This window comes from Drosophila sulfurigaster, chromosome X, assembly GCF_023558435.1.
Source record: "Drosophila sulfurigaster albostrigata strain 15112-1811.04 chromosome X, ASM2355843v2, whole genome shotgun sequence".
Taxonomy (NCBI): Eukaryota; Metazoa; Arthropoda; class Insecta; order Diptera; family Drosophilidae; genus Drosophila; species Drosophila sulfurigaster.
This window is the reverse complement of record NC_084885.1, coordinates 10,660,109-10,687,854: the sequence shown is the minus strand read 5'-3', so window position 1 is coordinate 10,687,854 and position 27,746 is coordinate 10,660,109. Positions and strand designations below refer to the sequence as shown.

The following is a 27,746-nucleotide window of genomic DNA, read 5'->3' as shown; positions in this document are numbered from 1 at the left end:
TCACTGCTACTGACACTCACTCTTATTGGATTTATGAGTACTCACAGTGGTAGATTACCACAACAGAAAAAGAATAACACGACAAGCAAAACAAAGAGGTATGCGCACATTAAAAAACGAAAGATAAGCACAATGTGCAGTATTATACAATTAGTGCCCTAATTCTTAGGGTATATAAAGTATATGCTATACAAGTATAGCAAAGTTTAGTGATAATGCACTTGATTGTGCACACGGGGCAAAAAGAGATAGACAACGAGGCGCGACAATAAGAAAGTGATCTTCTATACATTGTCAATATTATAGGAATGTGTAAGACTATGTGATATATTATAGCTGACATAGGTAATTAAATGTATCTGTGTTTTATTTGGTTTATTTTCACTCAGCTATTGACTATCAGCAATATGCTTATCGTTTTATTAGCTTAGCTTGCATGGCTATTTTTGGCATACAGCTTATTAATGATATGTATATACAGCTAATTAATGATTAATTAATTCATAACATTGCCATTATCACAATAAAAGTTATGTGCCTTCAAAATACGTTTTGTTGTGAAGCTATCTTCACTGCAGTATTTGTGATACATCGCACACTTCGCCATCTCTTTCATTCACTTTGGTATACTACAAAATATTGAAATTGCCCAAAATAACCAAAATATCATGACAATTGCATTACCACAATCTACGTGCTATTATTCTTTTTTTCTTCATTGCAGTAGCTGTGATATATCATACATTTCTCTCTATCACTCACTTTCTTAACATAATAATCAAAATGATTTTTAGTTTCTTCTTGATATATATCTTACTAATCCATCACTAGTATTTACTTTGGTATTTAATAATGAAATTGATCTCTAGGTATACTCAAAATTTCATAATAATGTCATCATCACAAACAGAGTTACTCGACTTTTGAATACGTTCGATATATCGTTCACTTGTCATCCCTATCAAAAGTTACTAACATAGAGTTCAGATTTGCAGTCATCATCGTATAATTGTTTGTTCATCTCTATCACTTTATTAACAATGAAATTGGTCTCTAGCTCAACCCAAAATTTCATAATAGCGTCCTCATCACAATTAAGTCATTGTCAACTGCATAATCTGTGATAAATATCGCACACTTGTCCAACTCTTACACCGTCTTTGTAGTTTACTTAAAAGTGACAGCCAAATTGTCAGCGATATATCGCACACTTGTCCATCTCTAGCACCCAATGTGGTCATTGCACTCGCTCAAGCTGCAATGCTGATGCAGCAACTGTTGCAGCAAACAGCGAGCAACACTTTGCACAGCCAGATTCAGTTGACAATCGAATCGAATGCAATTATGACGGCGGTCAACACCTTTGTGACCATGTGGCGGTTCCTGCTCACACTGGGACCCTCGGCCATGGTGATACTGATGCTCAACAAGGGCATCAAGGACTATCGCAGCGACATCGTCGATGAGGCGCAGCGTGTGCGCTCCATTCACATCGAGCAGCTGCGCAGCACCTATGACTTTATCATCGTGGGAGGCGGTTCGGCGGGCTGTGTGCTGGCCGCTCGACTCTCCGAGAATCCGGCGTGGAATGTGCTGCTGCTGGAGGCGGGCGGCGATGAGCCGCTGCTGATGGATTTGCCGCAAATGTATCCCGTATTTCAGCGCAGTCCCTGGGACTGGAAATACTCCACGGAGCCCACCGATCGCTATTGCCTGGCCATGGAGGATCGCAGTTGCTTCTGGCCGCGCGGCAAAGTGCTCGGCGGCTGCTCGTCGATCAATGCCATGATGTACATACGCGGCAATCGCCACGACTACGATCACTGGGCCGAGCTAGGCAACCCCGGCTGGGATTACGACAATGTGCTGCACTACTTCCGCAAGGCCGAGGACATGCGAGTGCCCGGCTACGAGCACAGTCCGTATCACGGCCACGGCGGACCGATCAGCGTTGAACGCTACCGCTCACCGTCGCCGCTGCTCGATATCTTTATGTCGGCCGCGGTGCAACTGGGCTTGGGGCATCCCGACGGCGACTTCAATGGTCGCACCCAAAGCGGTTTTGCTCCGCCGCACGGAACGCTGCGCGACGGACTGCGTTGCAGCGCCAACAAGGGCTACATGCGTCGGAGCTGGCAGCGACCCAATCTGGACATTGTGCTCAAGGCATTCGTCAATCGGCTGCTCATCGCCAAGGATGCGAGCAAGCGTGTGCTGGGCGTCAGCTTCGAGTACGGCCTGGGACACTACAAGGTGCTGGCCAGCCGCGAGGTGTTGCTCTCAGCCGGTGCCTTGGCCAGCCCCCAGCTGCTGATGGTGAGCGGCGTGGGACCAGCTGAACAACTGCTACCGCTCGGCATTGAGGTGCATCAGCATTTGCCAGGCGTGGGCGGCAATCTGCAGGATCACATATCCACCTCAGGGGCAATCTATACCTTCGACAGTCCGCAGCCGGGACAACACTTGTCGTTCATTGTGCCCGAGCTGTTGAACGAGGATTCGGTCAATGACTTTGTGCATGGCCAGCGAGGTTTCTTCTACGCCATGCCTGTGAGCGAAGTGATGGGCTTTATACACACACGCTACCAAAAGTCTGGACGGGATTGGCCCGATGTGCAGCTGTTCATGGGCAGCTATGGCTATGGCGCCGATGGTGGCATGATTGGGCGACGTGGCGCTGCCATCACGCTGGAGAACTATGCGAATACCTTTGAGCCGTTGATGTATCACGATTCCTTTGTGATTGCTCCGCTGCTGATGCGCCCACGCTCGCGTGGATACGTTCAACTACGGTCTGCGGATCCCAAAATACATCCACGCATTCATGCCAACTACTACGATGATCCTCTGGACATGGCCATCATGGTGGAGGGCCTCAAGCTGTCCCATCAGCTCACCCAGACGCCGGCCATGCAGCGTCTCAATGCCACCATGAACATCTACGAGTGGCGCAACTGTCCCGAGGTCGAGTACCTGAGCGATGCCTTCTGGGAGTGCCTCGCTCGTTACTACTCCCAGACCATCTATCATCCGGTGGGCACGTGCAAAATGGCACCTCTAGACGATCCCTCCGGCGTTGTCGATCCCCGTTTAAGAGTGCGAGGTCTTCGCGGCTTGCGGGTGATCGATGCCAGCATCATGCCCACGATTCCCACGGGGAACACGAATGCGCCCACGCTGATGATCGCTGAGCGCGGAGCGGACATCATCAAGGAGGATTGGCATCGTTATCCACACGGTGGTTGGCTTTAATTGAACAGCTTATTTCACTTAGTTTCAGTCTAGTCTCAGTCACTCTTTAACTTGCTCTCTATGTTTTCGAATGAATAAAGATATTTAACTCAATGATTAATGGCATTCAATTGCGCGCCGAGGTCGAAGCATTGAAACAATTCAATCATTTCTTAACCGGGCCAAACAATGTGGCAAGGGTCAAAGCCTCTAAAGAATTTCGCAACCTTCGCGCGCTCAACATTCAAAGTTCCCACCCGACAACTCGACACCCCAACAGCAATTGCGCTGCGGAAAAAGTAGACTACAAGTGAGGAAATGCGAAGCAACAATTTGACAACTTTTTAGTTCCAACAGAGACATTCGAGTATGAATCCATTTAAGTAATGCAATAATTTTATGAGTTCAGTTTTTGATTTAACATATATAATTGTGCTTCTGGAGAGTGGAATTAAAATTAAGTTGTAAACAACTAAAAATGAAATCAAATTCAATCAATATTGAATTTCAATCAACCATTTTAGTGCAGGGTATTTGTTAGTCGTTGTGCCACAAGTCGATCGTATAACTTATTCTTAGATTTCAGGTTATGGCAAAGCGCAGTGTTGTAACTGTTTCTAATGCGATTAGCTGACGCTAGGGGGCGTTTATGTGCGGAGGCGAGTCAACCAATGAAGTTTTGTGCATTTTGTTCCTAATTGAGTTTAAAATCGAGTGCTTTGTGTCTATGTTGTCGTGACGCAGTTGCAGTTGCAACATTTGGCAGCACATTCTGGCGACATTGACTGTTGCTGCTGCTGTCTTGATTGTAGTTGTAGCTGTTGCCGTTTTGGCGCTTTTGGCTTTATTGTTGTAATTTATGAGCGGGCGCTGAACCAAATGGCAAACGCGACAAGTTTTACCAGTTTGCCAGTTTGCCGACACACACACACACACACACGTACAATCGGGCAGCTTGTGTGTGCTTTACTGTGCCGAAGTTTTCAAAAAGGTTTCCGAGATTTTTCATATCAACCAGTTCACGCCGTCCGCTCCTAACAAAATGTCGCGACCAAAGCAGCTCCAACATCAGCTTCAGTTTCACTTGCTGCTCCTCATCGTGCTCATCGGGCTGCTGCCATCGATAGACGCTCGACCCCAGGACATCATCGTGGATGCCACACAGCTGGATGCAACACAGGCAACGGCGCCCACATCGCCAGCCCTGAATGTGCCATCGGGTAAGTCAGCCACCTGTTGATTTGTTTTCCTTCCTTTCTTCGTTCTTTCTGCCTTCCTTTCTTCTATCTATTGCTCTATTGTGATCCCATTCCTTGAAGATTTCCTTCTTTCTATTAAGAACTATTTCCTTCTAATCTCTTCGCTCTCTTCTAATACTTTCCTCATTCCTGGCATACTTTCTATGACAAACTTTTGTTCAATCCTCTTCATCCTAAGACGAAGATAACTTAACATATACCGGCTCAGCTTCGGACCTCCAATGGTCCCCTCATGGGGACAGTCGGTGCTACCTACCTCCCTCTAATAACTTGAAACCGAATCTACCACCGAATATTCTAGGTGTTATCTCTTCCATAACCTTTTGACTACTGATAACTTTCTGCCTCATCAAATTCCTGCTTTTTCCGCGAGTTGCCAGTTTCCTGCTTCCTTTTCGCATTCTCCGCATTCTTTCATCTCCCCCCCCACATGCCACTCTAAGCTACCAACTCAACTAGCTTTTGATTCTTTCACAGATCTCAGCGTTGGCCTCAATCTGGTGCCCGTCAGCAGTCTGATCGCCGCTGCAGCAAATGCCGAGCCGCCTGCGCCGATTCAATTCGTGCGCATTGCCATGAATAGTGGACTGTAAGCAGCGGCCGACAGGTGGCGCCAGCAGTCTGCACTACTCATTTAACTTGTATTTAATTTAATGTTTTTTTTTTGTATTCAGCTCATACTTTTTTTTTGTTTCCCAAAAAACGCTTCGTTATCTGTGTATAGAATAAAAATTTATACAAACAATATTCAAGTTGTATACTTCAATTCGACTATCGAGGGTATCTGCTAGTCGGTCAAGTTGTTAAACGTGTTTGCGGCAACTTGTTTGCTTGCCACTTGGCGTTGTATGTGCACAATGTTGTTGTGGCTCTATTGTCGCGATTATAAAATTTATGCGCCTTTTATAGCAATTAGCCGACAGAACAAAAAAGTGGAATTCTTTTGGTTTTTTTCTGTTTTCTGTTTTTTTTTTGTTTTATTGTCATTCATTTGCCGATTACAGCGCGCACCTGTCCTTGATCGACATTGTCGGGGTCTGGGTTGCACAGCACACAGCACAGCACGGCAACAATGATATTTGTTACATACTTAGTATAAGAAATACCATTATAATAATTCTACAAATTGCAGACGGATTAACTTGAGTTAGCATTTGCTGTTTGCCATTTGACACTCGATAAGATAACTCGAAATTTTGTGAAATTTTTACGATCGACAACAAAGGGGAACTTCTTAGAGTGAATTGCCTATTTGAAGTTGAAGATTTTCTTAACTAACTAACTAACTAACTAACTAACTGCTTATCTAAGCGCTTGCTTTAGCTCTATTTGTTCTGGAAGAAGGTCAGTTACGAAATCCCAATGAATTATTACAACAGACAACAAAATATAAAGATTCTCGGAGTCTCTTTGGATAATGTAATCGTATCGTATGTATAACAACAAATTTCTCTGCTGTTTTTTTGTCGTCCGCTCCGCGTGCGGAAATCGATTAAACAAATTATTTTTATTTCAATAAAAGTATTTCGATCAATGCCCGCTGCAGTGGGTCAATAGCAACACTGTCGAACGATATTTAATTTATTTATTTAATTATCAGTTGTTTGATAATGATATTGCGAGAGTGAATAAACCTCAGTGATTCCTTGAAATACGCAACAAACAACTCAAAGTAATCGCAATTAAATTAAACTCTTCGCACAAAACGTGAAAATGCTAAATTTAAATCGAGTCACGTGGGTTTTGAAAAAGCCGGACTGAATTGAATTGAAGGAGCTCTAAAAAACATAAATAAAATACATGTTCTCAAAATAACATTATTGCCTGAATGTAATAGATAGAAAGTAAGAAAGCATCAGTCGCATTTCCAATAAAAGCAGAAAAGTGAGGTATTATTCGAAAAATAAACCTATACTTTGGTCTATCGAAATAGTAATACGTTCAAAATATATCACAGAGTGCAAAAAATACCAGTTTGTCAATCAAAGAAATGAAGATCCAACAGCAGTAGCTGTTTTTGACATATTAAATTATTTCTTAAACAATTTACTTAGAAATTGTAATTTAGATTAAGCTTATTGTAAATACTATTACTATAGCCTATACTCTATATAGATGTGTCATGTTTTGTTCTCATAATCTATTAAACAAAATATGCATCTGTAAGTCCATCCCGTTAATCATTAACAATGTATACACTGAATGAAAAGTGGAATGAAGATTTCATTATCTAAAGTCTCAAATTCGCTGCAGTAAAAATATAACATAAATCAATTGCACGCTAGATGGCGCCAGCATCACAGGCAACTTGATCAAAATTTCAAAGCAGAAATAACAAAATCGCAAATCTAGCACACACTAGATGGCGCCACCACCGAAAGCAATGCAACTTGCCCAAAAATTTGGAATCGTGAAATTTAGTGTTAATTAAAATTGCGAGACTGTTTTAAATAGCTAGAAATTAGCTGCTTGATTGCATGAGCTTGCAGAATTGCAATTATGAAAAGTGCCGAGAATTCTCTCGCCGCTAATCTGCTGAGGAGTTCATGACTCGACACTTTACTCGCTCTGTGGCAACTGTGGCAGTGGCACGTGTCGGGGTCAGTGAGTACTGAGCTGTGAGGCAGGAGTCGAGCACACGAGATACAGTTCATATATAGATTGATATAGCTGATTCATTGTTATTGCTGCTGCTGCCGCTTGAGTCAACATCTCAGCTGCTGCGATAACCGGCTAACAGAGACAGAGGAGACAGACAGACAAACGGGCAGTGTTACAGACTAACTGGCTGGCAGTTTGCTTTTATCGCCAGTATAAAAGCAAATCGCAAGCACAGGCAGCGCTTCAATTCGCCAACGGCTCAAATGTTGGACACAACAACAAGTAACCTCACGCATGCCACACAGTGTGGCACACCTGCCATCGGCCTGTTCCAAGGCATGGTCACCATGCTGCTCCAGAGTCTACTCGCCGCCCAGTGTCGTGTGGCACCCGCCTCCCTCTGGCCACCGGATGCAGGCGATCAGCTGCTTCCCCAACTACAACGCCAAGAGCTGGACTTTGATTTCGTTGTGATTGGCGCCGGGTCGGCAGGATCTGTGGTTGCAAGTCGTCTCAGCGAGAACCCCAACTGGCGTGTGCTCGTCCTCGAGGCAGGCGGAGATCCCCCCGTCGAATCCGAGGTAAGGTCAACCCAAGCTCAAGCCAAAATCTCAACTGTAAACAGGAATTGTAAGCGTCAAATGCGGAAACTTTTGTGTGTGTGGAAAAGTGCTTTAAATGGAGCAACAGGTGAACCAGTTGCTTAAATGTAATAAAACGGGCAAAAGGAAATGCTGAAGTTATAAATGAAATGAAAGAGCATATTTCAAGTGTAAAGGAAGATATGAAAAATAACAGTGAAGTTCAGCGGTAACATAACGAAACATACAGAACATTGTTCAATCGATAGAGTTAACATATGTTACTTAATTATATGTATATAGCAGCACAGTGTTTATATGATATGAAGAAAGCAATCTTAATAATTTGTGTAAAAGGTGTAAGCCTAAAAGTTTAAAAGCTCGTTAAGAGTTCGCTGTTAACAAAGTTAGCTCTCGGCATCTAGTTAAATTGTGACATAAAGCGAGAAAATAGGACGAAGAAGAACCTTTTTAATATTCTTAAGTTCAGTTTAAATTAAAATGCATATTTCAAAAAGTTAACTACGTATCGAGTGCTAATATTAACATTAGAAAAAAATAGTGAAGTAAACAGCAGCATTAACAGAGCGAAACTAACAGAACTGTGTTAACATATGTTATTTGAATTGTAATATAAACATTAAGTAGAGATAGCGAACTTAATAATTTATATTAACTGTGTAACAACTTAATAGCTGGATGTAAAATGAGATAACGATAACAGTTGCCTGTTAACTAAGCTATCTTTTGGCATCTACTTGAACTTTAGATGTTTTCGCCTGCATATTGCTTCATTTTACAATATGGATAAGCTTCATTTGTCCATAGACAAAAATCTCAACAATATTTGCACTCTGTGTTATCTCAGAAATATACTTAATGCAAATGTTTGTTGGAGAAGGTGTTTTACATACACATCTAACAAGGTGTTTGACATCTAAGATAAGCGAGAGATAATATCACTCCACGAATGATGAAGAAAAACGTTTTAGTATGCTACCATGTGATAAGGTGCAGTCCAATAAAGTGCAGCTGCTTATAATTATACATACACATATATATAATTTACCAACGTAGCATTTTATAATATTGAATGAAGTTGTTTCTTACTGCATGTGGAAGGCAGAGCACAATTAAATTTCCAAAATTATGGAAGAACAACTTAAATGTCAAGGTTGTTTTACCAATTCTTCAGATTTAGGAAATGCTTGACTAGAACATAGAAATTGTTGACACGGACTTCATTAGTAAAAAGTCCCTTTTCTCTTAAATATATTATTACCGGGGGAGTAAGACATTACGGCAAAAGCTCATATAAAATTTCATATACGTAACTTGAAATGACCCATTTCAGATGAAAAATCCCGCAAATTGAATATTGTATGGTATATTTGTCTCCCCCAGATTCCCGCACTCTTCTTTGGCCTTCAGCACACGGACTTCATGTGGAACTACTACACGGAGCCGAGTTCTCGCTCCTGCCTGGGCATGAAGCGGGGACGCTGCTATTGGCCACGAGGCCGCATGATTGGCGGCACCGGCGGCGTCAATGCGATGCTCTACCTGCGCGGCAATCGTCGCGACTTCGACGACTGGTCCGACATGGGCAACACGGGCTGGAGCTATGACGAGGTGCTCGCCCTCTACGAGCAGTCGGTGCGTCCCGTCGGCAATGAGACACATCCTCAGGGTTACGTGCAACTGAATCGCTTCGAGACGTCACAAGGCCCGCCCTTTTCCATGATCTACGAGGGAGCTCAGGAGCTGGGTGTGCCGCAGGTCCCCGAGTTCGCCGAGGGGAGCTTTGTGGGCTATACCCAGGTACCAGTGACAGCACAGCAGGGACAACGTGCTGCCAGTGGCAAGGGACACTTGGGACGTGTGTCGAAACGCCGTAATCTGAAGGTGATCAAGCATGCGCTGGTCAAGCAGCTTCACTTCGATGCGACAGCACAACGTGTGGAAGCTGTGAGCTTTGAGCGCAACGGACACACTTACCTCGTGGGCGTGGCCAAGGAGGCAGTGCTCTCGGCGGGCGCCATTGATTCACCAGCGCTGCTGCTGCGCTCGGGAATTGGGCCAGGCCAAGAGCTAGAGCAGCTGCAGTTACGGGTGCTCAGAGATTTGCCGGGCGTGGGCAAGAATCTTCAGGATCATGTCCTAGTTCCGATCTTCATGCAGTTGCAGGTGAACGAGCCGCAGTCCGAAAAGGAGATACTTGACAGCATCTATGAGTATCTGTTGAGTCGCAAGGGTTCGTTGGCCAACCATGGCACCGCCTCCATTGTGGGCTTCATCAACACGAACAGCAGCAGCGATCAACGCTATCCGGACGTTGAGCTGCATCATCTGTTCATGCCGCGCGGCCGTCACGATGTGCTTGCCATGTTTGTGGGCGGTCTCAGCATCCAGGAGCAGTATGTACAGTATCTTCAGCAGCTACTGATCGACTCTGATCTGCTCTGCATCTTTGTGTTGCTCTCGCATCCCCAGTCTAGGGGCGAGTTACGTCTACGCCAAGAAAACCCCAACGAAGCCCCGCTCCTCTTCAGCAACTATCTGTCCCATCCCGAAGATATGGCAACGATATTGCGTGGCATACGATACCAGGAGCAACTGCTCGACACTGCCGCCTACAAGGCATCGGGTGCCCAACTCACGCACATGCCCATTGAGGAGTGCGATGCCGGGTATGAGTATCGATCCGATGACTATTGGCGTTGCTATGCGAAGTACTTTTCAATGACCTGCTACCATCAGGTGGGCACCCTTAAGATGTCACCGGCCAGCGATCCGGAGGCCTGTGTCAGTCCCCGCCTTCAGCTGCACGGTGTCGACAATCTGCGTGTAGCCGATGCCAGCATTATGCCTAATATCGTCAGTGCCAACACAAATGCCGCTGCCATCATGATCGGGGAAAGGGCGGCGGACTTTATTGCCCAGGACTGGGTTGCCTTGGGGGATGACCGCGAGGACAATCGCCACATCCACGACTACGACTTGTGAACAACAGTTTGAAGTAACTCATTCTAAGTATAAGCTAGAAGTTTGCAAGCTTTTTTTTTACCAAAAAGAAATCTTTAATATTTATAATTCAAACATTTATTCAGTCGAGGGTGTCGAAAGGATTCTTAAACCAACAGCCAGACACTCAGATAGATATATAAGCAAATCTATAATAACTAGAAAATAAATGCGTAAGGGAATTCAATTAATTTCAGTCACGTTGACTCATTGAATTCGTTGATAAAATGCTCTTCAAAAGTTCTTGACACTCGTTTTTTCCGATTTCTCTACAAATTTGTCATCCTTTGAGTTGAACTGTCAACTTGTGACCGATAAGTTAAACGAATTTCTCATTATTTTAAAGTCCAAAATTATAATATTCATTAATCTGATTAAAGATAATATTATTATAGCCAGATGTGTTATGTTTTGCAGAGTTTTATTCACCTCTTCAGTTGAACTTGTGAGTCCGCTCCTTTAAATAGCTAGAAATTAGCTGCTTGATTGCATGAGCTTGCAGAATTGCAATTATGAAAATGGCGACAATTCTCTCGCCGCTAATTTGCTGAGGAGTTCATGACACGACACTTCACTCGCTCTGTGGCAACTGTGGCAGTGGCACGTGTCGGGGTCAGTGAGTACTGAGCTGTGAGGCAGGAGTCGAGCACACGAGATACAGTTCATATATAGATTGATATAGCTGATTCATTGTTATTGCTGCTGCTGCCGCTTAAGTCAACATCTCAGCTGCTGCGATAACCAGCTGACAGAGACAGAGACAGACAGACAAACGGACAGAGTTACAGAATAACTGGCTGGCAGTTTGCTTTTATCGCCAGTATAAAAGCAAATCGCAAGCACAGGCAGCGCTTCAATTCGCCAACGGCTCAAATGTTGGACACAACAACAAGTAACCTCACGCATGCCACACAGTGTGGCACACCTGCCATCGGCCTGTTCCAAGGCATGGTCACCATGCTGCTCCAGAGTCTACTCGCCGCCCAGTGTCGTGTGGCACCCGCCTCCCTCTGGCCACCAGATGCAGGCGATCAGCTGCTTCCCCAACTACAACGCCAAGAGCTGGACTTTGATTTCGTTGTGATTGGCGCAGGGTCGGCAGGATCTGTGGTTGCAAGTCGTCTCAGCGAGAACCCCAACTGGCGTGTGCTCGTCCTTGAGGCTGGAGGAGATCCCCCCGTCGAATCCGAGGTAAGTTCAACCCAAGCTCAAGCCAAAATCTCAACTGTAAACAGGAATTGTAAGCATCAAATGCGGAAACTTGTATGTGTAGAAAACTGCTTTAAATGGAGCAACAAGTGAACCAGTTGCTTAAATAGCAAACATGTAATAAAACGGGCAAGAGAAAGAGAATATTTCCCAAATGCCGAAGTTATAAATGAAATGAAAGTGCATATTTCAAGCGTAAAGGATGATATAGGAAATAACAGAGAAGTTAACAGAAATCCGTTAAAGCGAAAGTCGAGTGTACTCGACTGTGAGATACCCGCTACCCATTTTGCATAATAGCAATATATTTTGCGGTATTATTCTCAAAATATACTGAATATAGTATACTTCAAAGATACTAAAAATATACCAAATGGTGTGTTTGGTATATCGATATAGTACCGCATTCAAAATATACCAGATTGTCAGCCAAAGCAACTAAGACCCCTAGTAAGTTAGCGTTTTTGCCCATACAAAAGTATTTCTTAAATAACTTCGACAATTTTTATCTGATGGCAACCAAACTTTCAGGAATCATAACTACTACAGTATTATTGTATATACCAAAATTCGCAACTCTAGCTTTAAAATTACTCTTGTTATTCGATTGTTTTTGATTCGCGGGGGCGTAAGTGGGCGTGGCAAAAATTTTAAACAAACTTGATCTGCGTGCAAACACAACAAATGCTGTCGAAAAAAATTATAGCTCTATCTCTTATAGTTTCTGAGATCCAGTGTTTCATACGGACGGACGGACAGACACACAGACGGACCTACAGACAGACGGACATGGCTAGATCGTCTCGGCTGTTGACGCTGATCAAGGATATATATATTTTATAGAGTCGGAGATGCCTCCTTCTACCTGCTACATACATTTCTTGCAGGCACAAAGTTATAATACCCTTCTACCCTATGGGTAGCAGGTATAAAAATATAAATATATATATATATAAATATATATTGTTTTGTTTTTAAGCAGCTGGCCAAATAATGAACAAAAACACCTTCAATTAAATAAATTACAGCTTCTTAAAAATAAATAAATATATATATATATATATATATATATATATATATATATATATATATATATATATATATATATCATTTGCTTTTGCATATCCCGCGTAGCATTTCATTATATTGGATGAAGTTGTTTTTTACTTTAGTTAGTTTAGGTAAAAAAAAGTAAGAAAGTATGTAATGATGAAGTTCCGGGTGTTTTTCTCTCCACCAGATTCCTGCACTCTTCTTTGGCCTGCAGCACACAAACTTCATGTGGAACTACTACACGGAGCCGAGTTCTCGCTCCAGTCTGGGCATGAAGCAGGGACGCTGTTACTGGCCACGCGGTCGCATGATTGGCGGCTCCGGCGGCGTCAATATAATGCTCTATCTGCGCGGCAATCGTCGCGATTTCGACGACTGGTCCGACATGGGAAACACGGGCTGGAGCTACGACGAGGTGCTCGCCTACTATGAGAAGTCTGTGCGTCCCGTCGGCAATGCCACACATCCTCAGGGCTACGTGAAACTGAGTTACTTCGAGACGCCACAAGGCCCGCCCTTTTCTATGATCTACGAGGGAGCTCAGAGGCTGGGTGTGCCGCGGGTGCGCGAGTTCGCCGAGGGCAGCTTCGTGGGCTATGCCCAGGTGCCGGTGACAGCGCAGCACGGAGAACGTGCTTCCACTGGCAAGGAGTACTTGGGACGTGTGTCGAAACGCCGTAATCTGAAGGTGATCAAGCATGCGCTGGTCAAGCAGCTTCACTTCGATGCGACAGCACAACGTGTGGAAGCTGTGAGCTTTGAGCGCAACGGACACACTTACCTCGTGGGCGTGGCCAAGGAGGCAGTGCTCTCGGCGGGCGCCATTGATTCACCAGCGCTGCTGCTGCGCTCGGGAATTGGGCCAGGCCAAGAGCTAGAGCAGCTGCAGTTACGGGTGCTCAGAGATTTGCCGGGCGTGGGCAAGAATCTTCAGGATCATGTCTTAGTTCCGATCTTCATGCAGTTGCAGGTGAACGAGCCGCAGTCCGAAAAGGAGATACTTGACAGCATCTATGAGTATCTGTTGAGTCGTAAGGGTTCGTTGGCCAACATTGGCACCACCTCCATTGTGGGCTTCATCAACACGAACAGCAGCAGCGATCAACGCTATCCGGACGTTGAGCTGCTTCATCTGTTCATAACACACGGCCGTCAGGATGTGCTTGCCATGTTTGTGGATGGTATCAGCATCCAGGAGCAGTATGTACAGCATCTTCAGCAGCTACTGATCGACTCTGATCTGCTCTGCATCTTTGTGGTGCTCTCGCAACCCCAGTCCAAGGGCGAGTTGCGTCTACGCCAAGAAAACCCCAACGAAGCTCCGCTCCTCTTCAGCAACTATCTGTCCCACCCCGAAGATTTGGCAACGATATTGCGTGGCATACGATACCAGGAGCAACTGCTCGACACTGCCGCCTACAAGGCATCGGGTGCCCAACTCACGCACATGCCCATTGAGGAGTGCGATGCCGGCTATGAGTATCGATCCGATGACTATTGGCGTTGCTATGCGAAGTACTTTTCAATGACCTGCTACCATCAGTCGGGGACCCTCAAGATGTCACCGGCCAGCGATCCGGAGGCCTGTGTCAGTCCCCGCCTTCAGCTGCACGGTGTCGACAATCTGCGTGTAGCCGATGCCAGCATTATGCCTAATATCGTCAGTGCCAACACAAATGCCGCTGCCATCATGATCGGGGAAAGGGCGGCGGACTTTATTGCCCAGGACTGGGTTGCCTTGGGGGATGACCGCGAGGACAATCGCCACACCCACGACTACGACTTGTGAACAACAGTTTGAAGTAACTCATTTTAAGTATAAGCTAGAAATTTGCAAGCTTTATTTTTACCAACCAGACGGACATGGCTAGATCGTCTCGGCTGTTGATGCTGATGAAGAATATATATACTTTATAGGGTCGGAGATGCCTCCTTCTACCTGCTACATACATTTCCTGCCGGCACAAAGTTAGGATATCCTTCTGCCCTATGGGTAGCGGGTATAAATATGCATCTTGTTTTTGCGATATCTATACAAATTTGTCATCCTTTCAGTTGAACTATGAACTTGTGACCGAAAAGTGGAACGAATTTCTCATTATTTTAAAGTCCCAAATTATAATTTACATTATTCTAATTAAAGAAAATATTATTATAGCCAGCTGTGTCATGTTTTGCAGAGTTCTATTCACCTCTTCAGTTGAACTTGTGAGTCCGCTTCTTTGAATAGCTAGAATTTAGCTGCTTGATTGCATGAGTTCATGACTTGATACTTCACTCGCTCTGTGGCAACTGTGGCAGTGGAACTTTTCGGGGTCAGTGAGCACTGAGAAACTGATACAGTTCATATATAGACTGATTCATTGTTGTTGCTGCTGCTGCCCCTTGAGTTAACATCTCAGCTGCTGTGATAACTATCTGACAGAGACAGAGACAGACAGACAAACGGACAGAGTTACAGAATAACTGGCTGGCAGTTTGCTTTTATCGCCAGTATAAAAGCAAATCGCAAGCACAGGCAGCGCTTCAATTCGCCAACGGCTCAAATGTTGGACACAACAACAAGTAACCTCACGCATGCCACACAGTGTGGCACACCTGCCATCGGCCTGTTCCAAGGCATGGTCACCATGCTGCTCCAGAGTCTACTCGCCGCCCAGTGTCGTGTGGCACCCGCCTCCCTCTGGCCACCGGATGCAGGCGATCAGCTGCTTCCCCAACTACAACGCCAAGAGCTGGACTTTGATTTCGTTGTGATTGGCGCCGGGTCGGCAGGATCTGTGGTTGCAAGTCGCCTCAGCGAGAACCCCAACTGGCGTGTGCTCGTCCTCGAGGCTGGAGGAGATCCCCCCGTCGAATCCGAGGTAAGTTCTCCCCAAGCTCAAGGCAAAATCTCAACAGTAAACAGGAATTGAAAGCATCAAATGCGGAAACTTTTGTGTGTGTGTGTGTGTGTGTGTGTGTGTGTGGAAATCTGCTTTAAATGGGGCAACAGGTGAACCAGTTGATTAAATAGCAAACATGTAATAAAAGGTGCAAGAGGAGGAGAATATTTCCCAAATGCTGAAGTTATAAATGAAATGAAAGTGCATATTTCAAGCGTAAAGGAAGATATAGGAAATAACAGAGAAATTAACAGTCTTCTGTTAAAGCGAAGCGTTAATAGAGGGAAACTAACAGTTAACAAAATTAACATAAGTCGTTTTTTTTTTAATTTATATGAATAGTGAAACCATAAAAGCTTAAAAACTCAATAACAGTTCGCTGTTAACGAAGTTATCTCTCGGTATCTAGTTGAAATATAAAATACCGTAAGGCGGGAAAAAAGGACGAAAAAGAACCGTTTAAAAATTCTTAAGTACTATTTAAACAAAAATCCACTGTTAACTTTAACAGTGTTCTGTTAAAGCGCAGCGTCAACAGAGTTATTAAAATTGATATGACAGCGTACTGTAAATAAACTTAATAATTTATATTAAAGGTGTAACCTTAAAAGCTTAATAGCTCGATGTAAAATCTGATAACAATAACTAAGCTATCTCTCATGTAGTTGAACTTTAAATGTTTTCGTCTGCATATTGCTTAATTTTACAATATGGATAAGCTTAATTTCTTCATAGACAAAAATCTCAACAATATTTGCGCGCTGTCTTATGTGAGTAATATACTTAATGCAAATGCAAATAATTAAATAAATTACAGCTGCTTAAAAAAAAACAAAAATTTAAATATATATATCTATATTTTAAGCAGCTGCAATTTATTTAATTAAAGGTGTTTTTGTTCATTATTTGACGCAAAATTATCTCTCGCTTATCTGAGATGTTAAACATATAAATATATATATATTTATATATATAAAAAAAATATATATATATATATATGTATATATATATATATATATATATATTGCAACTGCTTAAAAAAAAAAATATATATATATATATAATTTGCTATAGCTTGTCCCGCGCAGCGGGATGAAGTTGTTTTATACCTCATGTAGTTTTAGGCAAAAAAAAGTAAGAAAGTATGTAATGATTGAGTTTTCACAGTCTGCCCTATGCAGCAATTCACAATTATTAATATTTTCGCTTTCCTTAATATTCTTGTTCGCGCAATGCAGTAATCACCAGTGAATTTGCTTCTATGCGAGATACAATAAACAAAGTTCTTACACGGTTACAAAAGTTTAAGGTGTTTTGAGTGGGAATTCATGAGCATGATTTTAGTTAATAATGGATGAACAACAAGAATGTCAACATCGACTTATGACTGATGATGTAGACCAAGATATTTACAGCAGATATAGAAAATGCAACCAAGGTATATAGCTAGGCCTCGTAGTTCATTAGACAGAAGTATCTTCAATTAATTATGATGTAGAGAGTTAAATAGCTTCGGGTGAAAAATCCAGTAAACTAAACGTTCCGGGTGTTTTTCTCTCCACCAGATTCCCGCACTCTTCACTGGCCTGCAGCTCACGGACTTTATGTGGAACTACTACACGGAGCCGAGTTCTCGCTCCTGTCTGGGCATGAAGCAGGGACGCTGCTACTGGCCTCGAGGCCGCATGATTGGCGGCTCCGGCGGCGTTAATACGATGCTCTATCTGCGCGGCAATCGTCGCGATTTCGACGACTGGTCCGACATGGGAAACACGGGCTGGAGCTACGACGAGGTGCTCGCCTACTATGAGAAGTCTGTGCGTCCCGTCGGCAATGCCACACATCCTCAGGGCTACGTGAAACTGAGTTACTTCGAGACGCCACAAGACCCGCCCTTTTCTATGATCTACGAGGGAGCTCAGAGGCTGGGTGTGCCGCGGGTGCGCGAGTTCGCCGAGGGCAGCTTCGTGGGCTATGCCCAGGTGCCGGTGACAGCGCAGCACGGAGAACGTGCTTCCACTGGCAAGGAGTACTTGGGACGTGTGTCGAAACGCCGTAATCTGAAGGTGATCAAGCATGCGCTGGTCAAGCAGCTGCACTTCGATGCGACAGCACAACGTGTGGAAGCTGTGAGCTTTGAGCGCAACGGACACACTTACCGCGTGGGCGTGGCCAAGGAGGCAGTGCTCTCGGCGGGCGCCATTGATTCACCAGCGCTGCTGCTGCGCTCGGGAATTGGGCCAGGCCAAGAGCTAGAGCAGCTGCAGTTACGGGTGCTCAGAGATTTGCCGGGCGTGGGCAAGAATCTTCAGGATCATGTCTTAGTTCCGATCTTCATGCAGTTGCAGGTGAACGAGCCGCAGTCCGAAAAGGAGATACTCGACAGCATCTACGATTATCTGTTGAGTCGCAATGGTTCGTTGGCCAACCATGGCACCGCCTCCATTGTGGGCTTCATCAACACGAACAGCAGCAGCGATCAACGCTATCCGGACGTTGAGCTGCATCATTCGTTTATGCCGCGTGGCCGTCACGATGTGCTTGCCATGTTTGTGGGTGGTCTTAGCATCCAGGAGCAGTATGTACAGCATCTTCAGCAGCTACTGATCGACTCTGATCTGCTCTGCATCTTTGTGGTGCTCTCGCAACCCCAGTCCAAGGGCGAGTTGCGTCTACGCCAAGAAAACCCCAACGAAGCTCCGCTCCTCTTCAGCAACTATCTGTCCCACCCCGAAGATTTGGCAACGATATTGCGTGGCATACGATACCAGGAGCAACTGCTCGACACTGCCGCCTACAAGGCATCGGGTGCCCAACTCACGCACATGCCCATTGAGGAGTGCGATGCCGGGTATGAGTATCGATCCGATGACTATTGGCGTTGCTATGCGAAGTACTTTTCAATGACCTGCTACCATCAGGTGGGCACCCTTAAGATGTCACCGGCCAGCGATCCGGAGGCCTGTGTCAGTCCCCGCCTTCAGCTGCACGGTGTCGACAATCTGCGTGTAGCCGATGCCAGCATTATGCCTAATATCGTCAGTGCTAATACGAATGCCGCTGCCATCATGATCGGGGAAAGGGCGGCGGACTTTATTGCCCAGGACTGGGTTGCCTTGGGGGATGACCGCGAGGACAATCGCCACACCCACGACTACGACTTGTGAACAACAGTTTGAAGTAACTCATTTTAAGTATAAGCTAGAAATTTGCAAGCTTTTCTTTTACCAAACAGAAATCTGTAATATTTATAATTCAAACATTCGTTCAGTCGAGGGTGTCGAAAGGATTTTTAAGCCGACAGCCAGACACTCAGATAGATATATAAGCAAATCTATAATGACTAGAAGATAAATCCGTAAGGGAATTCAATTAATTTCATACCCAAATTGTACAATTCTATATGCATTTGTATCCCAAAGTTTTGTGTGGTAAGTTTTTATTTTTAAAGTGCACTATTTCAAACGAAAATATCTTAAGTATTAAGCAAGTTTCAAAAATTACCTGATTCTTAATATTTTCGCAATGTATTGTTTTGAATAAACAAACTTCTCCCAAGTCGAGAGTATTTTCATTTGTTTCATTGCAAATGCAAATTTAATATGTTCAGTCACGCTGACTCATTGAATTCGTTGTTAAAATGCTCTTCAAAAGTTCTTGACACTTGCATTCGAATTTGCTTTGGGAATGGAAACTTGAAATTAAATTTAAAAAAAATTTGAAACAAACTTGATCTGCGTGCAAACATAACAAATGCTGTCGAAAAAAATTATAGCTCTATCTCTTATAGTTTCCGAGATCCAGTGTTTCATACGGACGGACGGACAGACACACAGACGGACATACAGACAGACGGACATGGCTAGATCGTCTCGGCTGTTGTTACTGATGAAGAATATATATACTTTAAAGGGTCGGAGATGCCTCCTTCTACCTGCTACATACATTTCCTGCCGGCACAAAGTTAGAATACCCTTCTGCCCTATGGGTAGCGGGTATACATACATAAATATGCATCTTGTTTTTTCCGATTTCCACACAAATTTGTCATTCTTTGAGTTGAACTGCGAACTTCTGACCGAAAAGTGAATCGAATTTCTCATTATTTTAAAGTCCCAAATTGTAATTTGGGGTCAGTGAGCACTGAGCACCAGATGCAGTTCATGTATAGATTGATATCGCTTATAACATCTCAGCTGCTGCGATAACCGGCTGACAGAGACAGAGACAGACAGACAAACGGGCAGAGTTACAGACTAACTGGCTGGCAGTTTGCTGTTATCGCCTGTATAAAAGCAAATTGCAAGCGCAGGCAGCGCTTCAATTCGCCAACGGCTCAAATGTTGGACACAACAACAAGTAACCTCACCCATGCCACACAGTGTGGCACACCTGCCATCGGCCTGTTCCAAGGCATGGTCACCATGCTGCTCCAGAGTCTACTCGCCACCCAGTGTCGTGTGGCACCCGCCTCCCTCTGGCCACCAGATGCAGGCGATCAGCTGTTGCCCCAACTGCAGCGCCAAGAGCTGGACTTTGATTTCGTTGTGATTGGCGCCGGGTCGGCAGGATCTGTGGTTGCAAGTCGCCTCAGCGAGAACCCCAACTGGCGTGTGCTCGTCCTCGAGGCTGGAGGAGATCCCCCCGTCGAATCCGAGGTAAGTTCCCCCCAAGCTCGAGGCAAAATCTCAACTGTAAACAGGAGTTGTAAGCGTCAAATACGGAAACTATTTTGTGTGTGTAGGAAACTGCTTTAAATGGAGCAACAAGTGAACCAGTTGCTTAAATAGCAAACATGTAATAAATCGGGCAAGAGGAAGAGAATATTTCCCAAATGCCGAAGTTATAAATGAAATGAAAGTGCATATTTCAAGCGTAAAGGAAGATATTGGAAATAACAGAGAAGTTAACAGTCTTCTGTTAAAGCGAAAGTTTTACATATAGTACACATCTAACAAGGTGTTTGACATCTAAGATAAGCGAGAGATATAGGAGCTGCTTAAAAAAGAAATATATATATATATATATTCAGTATATATATATATATATATATATATATATCCAGTATATATCGAGAGTTAAATAGCTTCGGGTGAAAAATCAAGTAAACTGAACGTTCCGGGTGTTTTTCGCTCCACCAGATTCCAGCACTCTTCTTTGGCCTGCAGCACACAAACTTTATGTGGAACTACTACACGGAGCCGAGTTCTCGCTCCTGCCTGGGCATGAAGCAAGGACGCTGTTACTGGCCACGCGGTCGCATGATTGGTGGCACCGGCAGCGTCAATGCGATGGCCTTTCTGCGCGGCAATCGTCGCGATTTCGACGACTGGTCCGACATGGGAAACACGGGCTGGAGCTATGACGAGGTGCTCGCCTACTATGAGAAGTCTGTGCGTGCCGTCGGCAATGCCACACATCCTCAGGGCTACGTGAAACTGAGTTACTTCGAGACGCCACAAGACCCGCCCTTTTCTATGATCTACGAGGGAGCTCAGGAGCTGGGTGTGCCGCGGGTGCGCGAGTTCGCCGAGGGCAGCTTCGTGGGCTATGCCCAGGTGCCGGTGACAGCGCAGCACGGAGAACGTGCTTCCACTGGCAAGGAGTACTTGGGACGTGTGTCGAAACGCCGTAATCTGAAGGTGATCAAGCATGCGCTGGTCAAGCAGCTTCACTTCGATGCGACAGCACAACGTGTGGAAGCTGTGAGCTTTGAGCGCAACGGACACACTTACCTCGTGGGCGTGGCCAAGGAGGCAGTGCTCTCGGCGGGCGCCATTGATTCACCAGTGCTGCTGCTGCGCTCGGGAATTGGGCCAGGCCAAGAGCTAGAGCAGCTGCAGTTACGGGTGCTCAGAGATTTGCCGGGCGTGGGCAAGAATCTTCAGGATCATGTCCTAGTTCCGATCTTCATGCAGTTGCAGGTGAACGAGCCGCAGTCCGAAAAGGAGATACTTGACAGCATCTATGAGTATCTGTTGAGTCGCAAGGGTTCGTTGGCCAACATTGGCACCGCCTCCATTGTGGGATTCATCAACACGAACAGCAGCAGCGATCAACGCTATCCGGACGTTGAGCTGCATCATCTGTTCACGCCGCGCGGCCGTCACGATGTGCTTGCCATATTTGTAGGCGGACTCAGCATGCAGGAGCAGTATGTACAGCATCTGCAGCAGCTACTGATCGACTCCGATCTGCTCTGCATCTTTGTGTTGCTCTCGCATCCCCAGTCCAAGGGCGAGTTGCGTTTGCGCCAAGAAAACCCCAACGAAGCTCCGCTCCTCTTCAGCAACTATCTGTCCCACCCCGAAGATTTGGCAACGATATTGCGTGGCATACGATACCAGGAGCAACTGCTCGACACTGCCGCCTACAAGGCATCGGATGCCCAACTCACGCACATACCCATTGAGGAGTGCGATGCCAGGTATGAGTATCGATCCGATGACTATTGGCGCTGCTATGCGAAGTACTTTTCAATGTCGGCCTACCATCTGTCGGGCACCCTCAAGATGTCACCGGCCAGCGATCCGGAGGCCTGTGTCAGTCCCCGCCTTCAGCTGCACGGTGTCGACAATCTACGTGTGGCCGATGCCAGCATTATGCCTAATATCGTCAGTGTCAATACGAATGCCGCAGCCATCATGATCGGGGAAAGGGCGGCGGACTTTATTGCCAAGGACTGGGCTGCCTCACACACCCACGACTACGTCTAATTTTTTACAAAACAGAAATTTTTAATATTTATAATTCGAAAGTGTCGATAGGATTCTTAAACCAACAACCAGATACTCAGATAGATATATGTATAAGCAAATGTATAATGACTAGAAAATAAATGCGTAAGGGAATTCAATTAATTTCAAACCCAAATTATACAATTCAATATGCATTTGTATCCCAAATTTTGTTGTGGTAAATTTCCATTTTTAAATTACACGAATTCAAACGAAAATATCTTAAGTATTAAGCAATTTTCAGCAAGTCAAAAATTACTTGATTCTTAATACATTCGCAATGCATTTTTTTGGATAAACAAACTTCTCCCAAGTTGAGAGTATTTTCATTTGTTTCTCGCGTTGCAAATGCAAATGTGATACGTTCAGTCACGTTGACTCATTGAATTCGTTGATGAAATGCACTTCAAAAGTTCTTGACACTTGCATTCGAATTTGCTTTGGAAATGGCAAGAAACTTGAAATCAAATTTAAAACAATGCGAAACTAAAGCCCTTGCTTCAAAGCAACTCAACAATCGACTGATTATAGTCGACTTTGAAGCACCTTTGCTTGGGCTTTAAGTTGTTATAATTCGCCACAATCAAGAGACATGTATTGTAAAGCTCACTTAATCCTTATGAAACCCATAATTAGTACTTACAATGAGTGCAGGGCTTAAATGCAACTTAAAAACTAAGTAGCTGTTATTGACGTTTTGGCAAGATAATCGCTGTTATCACGAAACCTTATCATATCAATTATTGCGGCGCAGAGAACAAGCTTGTGATTTATTGTTAATGGGGTCCTCCCTAAAGCGCTGTTAACAAGCGTTAGCCTTTAATTCTATTTTTGCATTCAATCCATAAAATTATATAATTATTTGCTTTGTATTTAGCATTTTGTTTTCTTTCTTCGTACTAAAAATCTCTTAACTAAAATGTATTTAAATGTTTATTTCATATATGAAACAATTATATTTCTCTTGATAACGATTTTGTTTTTAAAATATTTAATGCTCAAGCCATTATTAAAGTCATAAAAAAAACTTTATATTTTTTTTGTGGATTACATTTGGCAAATGATTTTGAGTAGCGTAAAAGAAAGAAAATTTGAGCATCCAGTAAACAATCTGGTATATTTTGTATTCATTTTCATACGTAATGATACACATATACCAAAAATAGTATATTTTAGTATTTTTGATATATTAAATTGATATATTTTCAACATAATACCACACTGTTTGCATTTAAAATGTGTAGTGGGTATCTCAAAATCGAGCACTCTCGACTGCTTTCTTACATATTTTAAGACGAACTTTGGAGCATAATATTGAGAATAATTCAAACAAATAATTGAACCACACATAATATTACCTTTCAGCAATAAGAACACTTTAGTGTTAAAAATACTTTTTAAATTAATTCCCATCTTACAATCAGCCTTAAAATGTCAATTCATTTATTGAAATATTAACAGGGAAAGGTCATCATGTAAGTGTCATCGATACAAATGCTAAAAATGTTTACTCAAAACTAATAACATCATAGCTTATCAAGAGTTGAAGACACCCTAAAGTAGTTAGGGTATTGTGTGCTATGTGGCAGCCGCACCCAGCAGCGCACTTTGAAAACAGGTTGACAATAAGTTAATTGAAAATGCTGGCGTCGGAGAGCTGCCTTGCCTCGGCCTAATCGCAACGATGATGATGGTGATGGTGGTGATGGCTGGCATAAAGATACCGCAACGAGTGCGAACGGGAACGAGTAATCATAGTTCCAGGTGGTTTGGCTTATCAAACTAGCTGTGCATGTTTGTAGTTGGAAACTTATCGGAGACCACAGCTCAATGAATGGATAGATAGATGGACAGATGGATAGATGGATGGGTTGGCAGGGCAGACGGAATGGCGGGCGCTGGCATTGCTCCACAGCGCTTGTGGCCAATAAAAAAGCAAAACAAAACAACAGCCATTTGAGGAGCGGGGCCTTATCAGAGAAGGTGTTCGATGTGTGAGCGGTGTCACCTTAGGCTGCTGTGGCTGCACCCGCTCTTCAATGTCACATCTAATCGCTCTGGGTGATAAAGGCGCGTCCGTCCGGCCCGCAACGAGAGCGAGAACGAGAACGAGAGAGTAGAAGAACTATACCGAACTACACACACGGTGTCCGATTCTCATACTCGGGCTTCGCCTTCGTTTGCTATTTGCAATGCAAATGGCGCAGGTGATTTACGGCAACGCGTGCGGCATGCGAATGCGACACCCAACTCGGCCGTACAAATGCCGGCTGCCGGTTGTGTCCGCCGGACAGTAGCTCGCGGGCAACGGCAGTGTCCAGAAGTCAAGCGCGAAACACACACACACTCGTTAAATCATGGAATTCCTGAGCGCACAGTGTGCGGCCAGATCGGCGGGTCCGGCAAACACATTAATGTCGCTGTTGCTCTCCACACTGATCGCCAAGTACTGCGATCTCAGCGGACAGCAACAGTGGCCAGCGGATCAGGGCGATTGGCTGGACAAATCGGGCGGCTTCAACGAACCCTACGACTTCATTGTGATCGGTGCCGGCAGCTCCGGAGCTGTGGTCGCTGGCCGGCTGGCGGAGCAGGCAAACTGGCGAGTGTTGTTGCTGGAGGCGGGCGGCGATCCGCCAATTGAAACGGAATTCGTTGCCTGGCACATGGCCACACAGTTCTCGAAGTGGGACTGGCAGTATCACACGGAACCGAATGGACGCGCCTGCATGGCCATGGAGGGCGGCAGTTGCCACTGGCCACGCGGCAAAATGCTTGGCGGCACCAATGGCATGAATGCAATGATCTATGCTCGTGGAACTCGCTTCGATTTCGACGATTGGCAGCAGCGCGGCAATCCCGGCTGGGGCTACGACGATGTCCTACATCATTTCCGCAAGGCCGAGGATCTGCGCTCCACACGTCCCGACTACAAGGCCGGTGATCATGGCGTTGGTGGTCCCATGGGCCTTAACAACTATGTGTCGGACAACGAGTTCCGCAGCACCATTCGCGCCGGCATGCTGGAGATGGGCTACGGCAGTGCACCGGACTTTACCGAAGGCTCGTTTGTCGGCCAAATGGATATCCTGGGCACCCAGGATGGCGGACGTCGCATCACCACTGCCCACTCGCATCTGCGCAAGGACACACCGAATCTGCACATTGTGCGCCATGCGCACGTCAAGCGCGTTAATCTCGACGGACAGCAGCGGGCGGAAAGCGTCACATTTGTGCATCGCGAGGGCAAGGAGTACACGGTGCGTGCCAGCAAGGAGATTGTCCTGTCGGCGGGCGCCATTGGATCGCCACAGATTCTTATGCTTTCGGGTAAGTGAATGTCAACAGGGGACAGAAAGTAATCGGAGCCTCTTTAAGCTCTAATCTGCACCGGAATCGTAGAAGTGCGATAAGATACGACATAGAGCATAAAACAAAAACCCCCGAAGTAGAGTAAAGTTTTGTAGTACAGTTGGGAGTTCTGTGTGAACCTCTGAATTTTCCGCTATACTATAATAGTAGATAACGGCGAACGAGACTCTTGAACAGCGCACCACGATGCCTTGAACCTTGCGCTCCAAACTCAAGATTAAGATTAATGGAAAAAATGCAATTATTAGGGCATAAATATTCGACTTATTTAAGACCTTTACTTAGCAGTTTTTCTCCCCTTTATCCTAACCGAATTACAAGAAATTCAACAGATCTTCAATTAATAGTATGATTTTCTTCCCACTCGACAGGCGTTGGACCAGCGGAGCACCTGAAGAGCATCGGAGTACCAGTTAAACTCGATCTGCCCGTGGGTCGCAACCTCAAGGATCACGCCAGTCTGCCAGTTATCTTCCAGATCGACAAGTCAACGGCCCGCAAGCCCACCGAGGAAGAACTGGTCGATGCCATGTTCAATCTCCTGATGGGTAGATACAGCAAATTGCTGCATCACGAGGCGACCGCATTGACCGGCTTCATCAACACAACGTCGCTGCACGGCCCCAATCCCGATATCCAGACAACGAACTTCTTCAGTCTGATGCAGAGTCCCGAGCTGAAGGGTTATGTGGCTGCCACCGGTTTCAATGAGCGTGTGGCCAAGAGCATACTGTCGGCGAATCAGAATACAAACACCTACATCACGTACCTGCTGCATTTGAAACCCTTCTCGGCGGGTCGCATCGAGTTGCAGAGCAACAACTACTTGGATGCGCCGCTCCTCGATCCCGGCTACATGACAGATGAACGCGATGTCGACACCTACATTCGTGCCCTTAACATCTACAAACGTCTACCCGAGACGAAGGCGTTCGGCGAACGCGAAGCTGCACTCCACAAGGTCGATCTGGAGGCCTGTAACGATCTAGAGTATCAGTCGGATGATTACTGGCGTTGCTACATTCGTCACATGACTACCACCGTATACCATCCGGTGGGCACAGCTCGCATGGGACCCGCCAGCGATCCGACTGCAGTCGTTGATGCCCGTCTGCGTGTCCATGGCGCGAAGGGATTGCGTGTCATTGATGCCAGTATCATGCCCGATATTGTGGGCGCCAATACGAATGCTGCTTGCATTATGATTGGCGAAAAGGGAGCCGATATGATCAAGGAGGATTATCTGGGCACCAATCAGCACACCGAACTCTAAGCTAATAGTCTTATATGTATATCTTTTTTTTCAATTTTTTTCTAATTTTTTTTTTTATGGAATAAACCAAGTAAGATTTGTTAACAAGTTTTTACAAATAATTTTGTCACAAGCAAGCAGCGCTTGGTTTCAATACTCGCTGCAAGCAGTGCGGTCAGCTGTTCAACAAGCAGTGCACTGCAATGAAAGCTGCTTAGTACAATTACTTCCAAACCACTGCGGATCGTTTTGGCACAGTGACTCACAAAACGTCAGCCCAGTGACTTTTCAACCATGCAAGTTTCTTAGTTCAGTGCTTTTCAAACTGAAACCCATGAATTTCGACAACTCAAGGAGTAATTGATTACAAATTTGTAGAAATTATTTTAACATGGATTTTCATTGGGCCAAGTAGCCTATGAAAATTTCATTTTTCGACCTGCCTGGAGCAGCATGAGAACAGAGCTCATTTCATTTCAGCTTTCGGCAAAACAACATCTAAATTCCGAAAAAAAAATTCAAATTTTTAGTTTTTCTTTTTT

The 27,746-nt window shown here is 44.9% G+C and overlaps 8 protein-coding genes and 1 long non-coding RNA gene across 11 annotated transcripts in view; 7 read left to right on the top strand and 2 right to left on the bottom strand.

Moving 5' to 3' along the window:
* The window catches only part of LOC133847820 (flotillin-2), a 122,514-nt gene that overhangs the window by 20,855 nt on the left and 73,913 nt on the right, over nt 1–27,746 (bottom strand). The window lies entirely within an intron of this gene.
* Nucleotides 1,311–3,345, top strand: LOC133847658 (glucose dehydrogenase [FAD, quinone]). The gene has a single exon (XM_062282828.1). It carries the CDS (start codon nt 1,345–1,347, stop codon nt 3,250–3,252), a length of 1,908 nt encoding a protein of 635 aa, XP_062138812.1. The 5' UTR covers nt 1,311–1,344; the 3' UTR covers nt 3,253–3,345.
* On the top strand, nt 4,235–5,220 carry LOC133847660 (uncharacterized). The gene is made up of 2 exons (XM_062282831.1): nt 4,235–4,451; nt 4,968–5,220. The coding sequence occupies exons 1-2, from the start codon at nt 4,274–4,276 to the stop codon at nt 5,081–5,083; spliced, it is 294 nt and encodes a 97-aa protein (XP_062138815.1). The 5' UTR covers nt 4,235–4,273; the 3' UTR covers nt 5,084–5,220.
* Nucleotides 7,292–10,942, top strand: LOC133847813 (glucose dehydrogenase [FAD, quinone]-like). Its single transcript, XM_062283059.1, has 2 exons — nt 7,292–7,672; nt 9,077–10,942. The coding sequence occupies exons 1-2, from the start codon at nt 7,355–7,357 to the stop codon at nt 10,676–10,678; spliced, it is 1,920 nt and encodes a 639-aa protein (XP_062139043.1). The 5' UTR covers nt 7,292–7,354; the 3' UTR covers nt 10,679–10,942.
* LOC133847814 (glucose dehydrogenase [FAD, quinone]-like) lies at nt 11,508–14,890 on the top strand. The gene is made up of 2 exons (XM_062283060.1): nt 11,508–11,887; nt 13,146–14,890. Exons 1-2 carry the CDS (start codon nt 11,570–11,572, stop codon nt 14,745–14,747), a joined length of 1,920 nt encoding a protein of 639 aa, XP_062139044.1. The 5' UTR covers nt 11,508–11,569; the 3' UTR covers nt 14,748–14,890.
* LOC133847824 (uncharacterized) lies at nt 14,814–20,026 on the bottom strand. The gene is made up of 2 exons (XR_009895193.1): nt 19,995–20,026; nt 14,814–15,292 (listed from the first exon to the last, which is right to left on the bottom strand). It is a non-coding gene; the product is annotated as an uncharacterized LOC133847824 (long non-coding RNA).
* On the top strand, nt 15,452–19,293 carry LOC133847812 (glucose dehydrogenase [FAD, quinone]-like). The gene is made up of 2 exons (XM_062283058.1): nt 15,452–15,822; nt 17,409–19,293. The coding sequence occupies exons 1-2, from the start codon at nt 15,505–15,507 to the stop codon at nt 19,008–19,010; spliced, it is 1,920 nt and encodes a 639-aa protein (XP_062139042.1). The 5' UTR covers nt 15,452–15,504; the 3' UTR covers nt 19,011–19,293.
* On the top strand, nt 20,102–23,452 carry LOC133847816 (glucose dehydrogenase [FAD, quinone]-like). Its single transcript, XM_062283063.1, has 2 exons — nt 20,102–20,501; nt 20,985–23,452. The coding sequence occupies exons 1-2, from the start codon at nt 20,184–20,186 to the stop codon at nt 22,557–22,559; spliced, it is 1,893 nt and encodes a 630-aa protein (XP_062139047.1). The 5' UTR covers nt 20,102–20,183; the 3' UTR covers nt 22,560–23,452.
* Nucleotides 24,846–27,312, top strand: LOC133847902 (glucose dehydrogenase [FAD, quinone]). Its single transcript, XM_062283192.1, has 2 exons — nt 24,846–25,910; nt 26,324–27,312. Exons 1-2 carry the CDS (start codon nt 24,938–24,940, stop codon nt 27,223–27,225), a joined length of 1,875 nt encoding a protein of 624 aa, XP_062139176.1. The 5' UTR covers nt 24,846–24,937; the 3' UTR covers nt 27,226–27,312.

Coding starts and splice junctions, on each gene's coding strand:
- LOC133847816 (XM_062283063.1), top strand. CDS start 20,184: ATGTTGGACACAACAACAAGTAACCTCACCCATGCCACACAGTGTGGC. Junction 20,502..20,984: donor ATCCCCCCGTCGAATCCGAG/GTAAGTTCCCCC, acceptor TCGCTCCACCAG/ATTCCAGCACTCTTCTTTGG.
- LOC133847813 (XM_062283059.1), top strand. CDS start 7,355: ATGTTGGACACAACAACAAGTAACCTCACGCATGCCACACAGTGTGGC. Junction 7,673..9,076: donor ATCCCCCCGTCGAATCCGAG/GTAAGGTCAACC, acceptor TGTCTCCCCCAG/ATTCCCGCACTCTTCTTTGG.
- LOC133847660 (XM_062282831.1), top strand. CDS start 4,274: ATGTCGCGACCAAAGCAGCTCCAACATCAGCTTCAGTTTCACTTGCTG. Junction 4,452..4,967: donor AGCCCTGAATGTGCCATCGG/GTAAGTCAGCCA, acceptor ATTCTTTCACAG/ATCTCAGCGTTGGCCTCAAT.
- LOC133847814 (XM_062283060.1), top strand. CDS start 11,570: ATGTTGGACACAACAACAAGTAACCTCACGCATGCCACACAGTGTGGC. Junction 11,888..13,145: donor ATCCCCCCGTCGAATCCGAG/GTAAGTTCAACC, acceptor TCTCTCCACCAG/ATTCCTGCACTCTTCTTTGG.
- LOC133847658 (XM_062282828.1), top strand. CDS start 1,345: ATGACGGCGGTCAACACCTTTGTGACCATGTGGCGGTTCCTGCTCACA.
- LOC133847812 (XM_062283058.1), top strand. CDS start 15,505: ATGTTGGACACAACAACAAGTAACCTCACGCATGCCACACAGTGTGGC. Junction 15,823..17,408: donor ATCCCCCCGTCGAATCCGAG/GTAAGTTCTCCC, acceptor TCTCTCCACCAG/ATTCCCGCACTCTTCACTGG.
- LOC133847902 (XM_062283192.1), top strand. CDS start 24,938: ATGGAATTCCTGAGCGCACAGTGTGCGGCCAGATCGGCGGGTCCGGCA. Junction 25,911..26,323: donor ACAGATTCTTATGCTTTCGG/GTAAGTGAATGT, acceptor CCCACTCGACAG/GCGTTGGACCAGCGGAGCAC.